Source organism: Nicotiana attenuata, unplaced genomic scaffold (assembly GCF_001879085.1).
Source record: "Nicotiana attenuata strain UT unplaced genomic scaffold, NIATTr2, whole genome shotgun sequence".
NCBI lineage: Eukaryota > Viridiplantae > Streptophyta > Magnoliopsida > Solanales > Solanaceae > Nicotiana > Nicotiana attenuata.
This window is the reverse complement of record NW_017670878.1, coordinates 208,467-215,612: the sequence shown is the minus strand read 5'-3', so window position 1 is coordinate 215,612 and position 7,146 is coordinate 208,467. Positions and strand designations below refer to the sequence as shown.

At 32.8% G+C, this 7,146-nt stretch overlaps 1 protein-coding gene across 1 annotated transcript; it reads left to right on the top strand.

Moving 5' to 3' along the window:
* The first annotated feature begins 2,142 nt into the window (after positions 1-2,142).
* On the top strand, positions 2,143-5,716 carry LOC109244148 (30S ribosomal protein S6 alpha, chloroplastic-like). The gene is made up of 2 exons (XM_019411186.1): positions 2,143-2,559; positions 5,249-5,716. The coding sequence occupies exons 1-2, from the start codon at positions 2,212-2,214 to the stop codon at positions 5,486-5,488; spliced, it is 588 nt and encodes a 195-aa protein (XP_019266731.1). The 5' UTR covers positions 2,143-2,211; the 3' UTR covers positions 5,489-5,716.
* The last annotated feature ends 1,430 nt before the right edge of the window (positions 5,717-7,146 follow it).

Genomic DNA, 7,146 nt, shown 5'->3' with positions numbered 1-7,146 from the left:
TTTTTACCATAAAACTTAGCAATCAACATTTTATTTAGTAGATCAATATATTCGTTTTAATTTGCTAGCTAAGATAGCTCCTTAATTTCTACCATGTAATTTGCACAAATTGTATTTTAATCGAATGATGAAAATATATATTTTCCTTATTAAATGCACTACTATTACCATTGGGGTTGATAACCAAGTGTTCTGAACCAAATCATCTTTTACTGGATGCTCTTATTCGTTTTCGACGCGAGGCAAGAAGTCACTGAATGTTGGATCTGTTCTTACTTTTACACTTCTTGTATTTGAATATTTTTCATTTGAGGTCATAAGTATAATTTTGACAAGCTAGCTTTTATAGTTTCTGCTTTGGTCAATTTTGGAACTACTAATCGTACTTGACAGAAATCACTTCCCAAACTATTACTTTTCCAGCAAACGGTTCATCGATATCCAACATATCTCTAAAACTCTAGGCGATTGTTTCGATCGTTTGACGCTTATCCAAAAGCGATTCATGCCATATTATCACTTTTGATTTCCTTATAAATTTAGCACTATTGCTCTGATTTGATATATTTATGATGGTTATTTCAGTTATTTGAAGAAGTAAATCAAATCTAAAGTGGGTTGTACGACCTCATAATAAAATCGTTATTGGTACACCACTTGTTCTTATTGCTAACAATATCATGCCCCTTGATTGGATATTTGCAAGTAGTGCATGACATAAAAATATTTTTTTAATTCCGCCGGAGGCATATACAAAGGATAATCCCGCTATACCAAAGTCGATTTTTTATAATATAGTCTTGAAAGCTTATTCTTGTTCAGGATTTAGCTTTGATTGTGCTTTCTCATACACTTGTATAGCATTCTTAACATTACTAATCTTTTTTACTTTGTGATCTATTTCTTAAAATCTGTAACACTCTTTTTATGGAATAAATTTATGTATCTTAAGAATTTTTTTAATTGAAAAATAATTTTACTCATATGATGAATTTAAAAAATAATTTAATTGGATTCTCTTGCTGAATAATTAATGGAAAGATTTGATTATTTGGTTTTAACATAAAATATAATTTATTTTTAATTGATTTAGATTCTTACTATTAGTTCATCTCATTTTTTAAATATTTAACCGTGATTATAATTTTATCCACCATAAATTTTATTTTTAAAGAGTAAAAAGATCGATAACATTCCACTTTTAGATATTTATGTTTGCAAAATTAATAATGGTATTGGCTTTTACCAACCTTTGTCTTTCTTTTCTCACACATTTATATTCTTAAAAAATTTCTTAGTTGTTCTAAATAATTGGGTATATTTTTCTATATTACACGAAAAATTAATAATAAAATAAATATTATTTGAGTAGGAAAGCAGTTCAAATATAATATAATAATATATTATCCTGGGAATGTTTTCTCAATTTCAACACTTTATGCAGTCCGTTTATCATTAATTTTTTGGGTATTGAATATTATAGAGTGGTAATGTATTATCAATATGGAGGATTCTTATGAAATTGATTTTATTAAACCTTCCTACATATTTTTAATAAGAGTTCAATAGACAAGATTGTATTAATTTTAAAATCTTATATATTAAAAAAATTAACAGAGAAGTTATGTAGTCCAAAAAAATAAGTTATTACAGCTATGCCATTTCCTTATGAGTTCTTCTGTTTAATATTTTAGAGCTATTTTGATTTATCAATATTATATTCGTTCTTTTATAATCATATATGAGCTCTCCTGTTTTTAAATAGATTTGGACAATATAATACGTTTTTTTTAAAAAAAATTAAATAGTAATAGCAATTTTTAAGAAGTATATCCTAAAAGTAATAGGATTACAAGCCTAATGTCTATAATTTCCGATTATTTCCTTTTATTATGAGTTATTATACTTAATATTAAAATATTATTTTTGTAATCCAACATTTTATTCATGCTTTTATAATAATATTAATAGATATAGATATAGGTTTTACTGTAACAATTTAAAATTAATTTATATTATATATTCTTTATAATAATATTTCGCTAGTCAAAAACGACAAATTGTACAGAGGTTAAATTTTGTAAATAAGAAGCAAAGTAACGTTATCGTTAAAGGAAAGCAATAAATTTTATCTTGTACAGTTTTACCAATGTTGGAATTGGGAATAAATTTTCCCTCCTTATCCACTTTATCTCTCAACAACAAACAACAATGGCGTCTTCTTCTTTATCATCAATATTCCCATCTCTCACCTCCACATTCTCCTCTTCTAAACCTTCAATTCTCTCACTCACACACCCTTTTACTAAAACTTATAAGGCCTCTGGCCCAATAGTTAAGGCGCAGACTCTAGAATTTTCGGGATCTTTCTTCGAAGGTGGATTCGGAGGAGGAGATGACGAGCCACCAACAACTACACCTTGGTCTGGGATTTCAGCCGTTGAAGATAAAGAGGAGCCACAGTGTCCTCCTGGGTTACGCCCTTATGAAACTATGGCGGTTTTGAGACCCGACATGTCTGAAGATGAGAGACTTGCTCTTACCCAGAAATACGAAGAGGTATGATTTCTGAATTTATGCAATTTTTTATACTCCCTCCGTCCCCAATTTATGTGAGAATATTTGATCGAAAAGGGAGAAGTTAAAGTTAGATTTTTTCTAGATATAAAATGTTACTTTTGGACAGACTAAAAAGGAAAGAGTGTTCATATAAATTGGGACAGGGGAATTAATTGCTATATCTCCTAGTTTATTTTCGTTTGTAACTTGCAAGACTAAGCTCAAGGTGGTAAATTCTGAGTCTGCAATTGCTGATTTTTTACTATTTGAGCGTGAGAGTCCTAGAAGTTCAGAGTGCTAAACATTTATCTTTTGAATCTAATACTGCATCTGTCACAATTTATTTGCAGTTTATGCTTATTTACAGTCAATTTGTTGACTGACTTTTTGAGATAAAAATGAGCTAGGCTAATTCATTTTCCTATAATTAAAATTGGGAAAATGACACTGTATAGCCGCTCTCAAAATAATAACCGTAAAAATATATAGTTTTTGTATATTTTTAGTATATATGTACATTCTATATGTTATATACAAAAATTATACAAATTTTATCCACTTTTTCGGCTACCAAATGTGAATAATTTCTGACGCGGGCTAAAAGTGATAATACCCCATTAAAATCTGGATGTCGAAAACTGCACGAGAATTATTATAAGTTGCACTTCTCTTCGTATCCAAATGATGAAAAATTGTTTCTTGATATGTTTGTTGAAGTTAATGAATAAGAAGTGAAGGGTGCCACACATTAGGACAGAGGGAGTAAGTATTTTGAAGTTAAGCTGCCTATTTTGTCATTTGATACGCTTCAGCTGGTTTCCGTATGAATTAAGAAATGATTCAAATGAAGATAATTTCTACTCATTTGGAATAGGAAGATGGCTAGGGAAAAGGAATGCAGGAAGAAAATTAGTTGATAATTGGTTTGCGTTCACAATGAAAAGACTAGTTATGGTGAAAATGTAGCCACGTAAAGAGTGTAATGTGACTCGAGATCTCGCTCACTACTTTCTTCAGTTCTTATTTCTCTTGGCTAGTAAATCTGCTATTTTATTTTTCTTTATGAAAGGGTGGAAGCATGAAAGCAAAAGAAGTTTTGAGCTTTGCAATTGATAATTTAAGCACAGGAGTATTAGAGAATACACTTCCTATCCTCCGTCTAATAACCATTCTTTGGAAAATCTGAGCTGTTAATCCAATAAAACTCTTAGAATTGCGGTGCATAATTTTATATTTCACCATAACTTAAGCTGGCATAGATATGATCCGAGTAACAAAGAAAATTATTTCTTGGCTTCTGCTACATTTTCATTATTATTTTTCCCATGGAATGACTTCCCTTTTAATCTTATTTTTTTGTTCCATCAGTTGCTTGCGTCCAAATAGATATAAGATATTTGTGTGCACAGACACATAACTTGATTTAGGTGGATGGCTCTAAGTTTCTTTGTAGCCGCTAGATATTGTGCTATACTTTCATTCAGAGGCGAATCCAGGATTTAAACTTTATAGGTTCATCCTTTAAGGTTCTTAGAATTGAACCCGTTGTATGTTTATATTTATGGTTTCATATCTACTATTTCTTGAAATTTTACTGGATTTTACACACAAATTTATGCTTCGCGTTGAAAGTACTCGGTTTAGATGAACCCGTTGCCGCAACGTTACATCCGCCCCTTGCTAATCACTGTGGCCTGCAGTAAGTCAAGCATGCCTAGAAAAAAGGTTTTCTTAGTACTCTCCCCTTTTCTTATAATGTTCTTAGTACTCTACCTCTTACCAGTAGCATTCAGTGGTTTAACGTAATTATTGTTACCTTCAACATATGCGACTAGTTTGTGATTTTCTATGATTTTTAGCTAGTAGCGGTGAATCTTTATGTTTCGCCTTAGTTTAATCGTTGATTGGGTAATTAAGATTTTTATGTGGCTGAGTTAAAAAAATAAAGAAAAAGAAGAACAGACGGAGAAGCAAAGCAGTTACAGAGGGAGGGATGATTTTCTTTAACCACTGTATCTCCAACCTTTAACCACTATGTTTCCAATGGAAAAGCTATGAATTGTTAGCGCTCCAAGTCTCCATTACCTATACAACTCACTGTCTCTACATGCACAAACTATTGCGGACTTTAAACCTTTTTTGCACTTTGAACTCAAAGTAGCTCTTTGTTCACTTTTTTGTTGTTGTTCCATTTCTATCTAACAATAGTATTTTATTCCTTTTATGTTATTAATTTTAACCCGGTTCAGTATCTCCGAGTCTCTGGTTGCTCACTTTCATGCCCTTCCTGAGCCATTAACTGATTAGACATACTAAAGAAAAGCTAACCATAGAATTATGTCTTCTAATTTAACTGACAAGTTCCTGAGTATGATCTTTGTTATCTTGAGAAATCTGTACTGTGTTATCTCTCGGATTTCACCTGAAGCTAGAAACAATATGTATATTCTTATTGCAGTGTTAATGCTTCAACTGGTCATGGAATAAGTAATTTTCATGTAATTGTTTGCGTTATAGATTCATTGCAACTGTGTTATGGAGTTGCATCAAGTTCCGACACTATCTCCCTTCAATTTCAGTTGCACACAATACTGGCTATTTGATGAATGATGATGCAACTATTAGGTCTTTAGACCAAGTATTTTCATAAGTTCTCCAATGTTGTTTTGCTTTTCTTTCTGTTGGGCAGTTGCTGGTTGCTGGTGGTGGTATGTATGTGGAGGTCTTCAATCGAGGGGTTATTCCACTTGCATACAGCATTAGGAAAAAAAATAAAGCTGGAGAGACAAATACATATTTGGACGGGATCTACCTTTTGTTCACTTATTTTACCAAACCTGAGTCCATTGCAGCCCTTGAGGCAACAATGGTGGCTGATGATGATGTTATCCGGTCGTCCACTTTCAAGATCAGGAAAAGGAAATACTAGTTTAATTAGTTAGTTTAACTTGTATTTGTTCAGCTTCAAAAGACGATAACATGGAGGAGGCAGGTTTTCCTCATCGCGCCTCTCGGATGTTTGAGTATTACAGTCCTTTTCAGAGTAAAGCAGTATCAATTTGTAATATTTGTTTATATTACTGAAAGTTGCCATTAAATTCTACTTTAGCATCCTCCAATTTGGCTATATAATAGTAGAGCATTATTGAGCACTTGATTGTCCTGCATAAAGATGATCCTTGGGTTTTTACTTTTCTAGTCTCTTTGGTTGTCAAGTCAGATTACCATTTCTCTTTATTATAGAATTTAAAACCACTTGTGTTTTAACCATGGTGCCGAGGTCAACTTGTATGCTCCTCGATTAATTTCACAGGGCATCTACTACCTCGCACCAGTATAGGTACCGGATAATTTTGTCCGCCACATTTTTAACATGAGAAGGCGGATTAGTGTAGTCTACTCTCCTCTTTTTCTTCCCCTGTCCCCTGTCAACCGATCTCTCGGAAACAACCTCTCTACTCTTCCGGGGTACGGCTATGGTCTGGGTACACTCTACCTTCCCCAGACCCCACTAGTGTGTTGTTGCTGCTGTAATGGGACACTTTTTGAACTTTGTTTATGAGCCCAAGTTGCCTGTTGGTACTGAAGGAAGTTGAGAAACAGTAATTTTTTTTCTTTTTGTTGATGCCCTTTTGCCCTATCTAAACTGCCATGGCTTCCAAAAGCAAGACTAACCATTTTGTGGGTTGTGATTTGGACATTTGGTTCAAATTTTTGTGCTGATTGCTTTAAGACAATTGTGTTGGCTTTCCACCAGAACATCTATCATAAAATAGTCATTATATGTTGATTGCTAAGAATTTTTTCCAAAGCCAGGCTACTTTATAGTAGATAAGTTTATTTTCTTTGATTTCTTTTGCTTTATGGGAAATCTTGAGAATCTGATTTAATGGTGTAATTTGAAGATGACCTCAATGCCCACTTTGAGAGAGAGGGAAATAATGAGATTCTTCTCCATCCCACAAACATTAGCATGACTTTATTCCAAGAAAATGCCCACATGAAGTGAAGCTGCATCTTGTAAAGTTTTTGGAAAAGGATAAGTTACAAATTAAAAACTAGTAAATGGAGACATAAAGAAAGAGCAAGTAGGTTACATCCAAGGGAGTTAGCTTAACAACCAATAAAGCGGGTAGGGGTGACAAACGGACGTGTCGGGTCGGATATGGGGTCGGGTTGAGATGGGTAATGTATAAACGGATAAATTATCCGACCCGACTCATGTTTAATATGGATAAAAAATGTGTTAACCGGCGGATAATATGGATATCCATATTATCCACGACTTCTTGAATATGATCACACTTTTAGGAGAATTTCTAGTCTCCCAAACTGGAGGAACCACCAATTTGAGGTTATGCAAATGTAAAAGTTAAACTCATTAGTTATTCATTGATTATCTGTTTTCTAAATGGATAATGTGGTTTTATCCATATTTGATCCTTTTTTAAAAAGTTCATAAACCAACCCATTTTTTAGTGGATACTATGAGTGTATAACTATTTTTTTAACCATTTTGCCACCACTATATGGAAATATTTGGTACTTCTACGGCAGAGGTACTAGATACTCGATGAAACTTGTGTT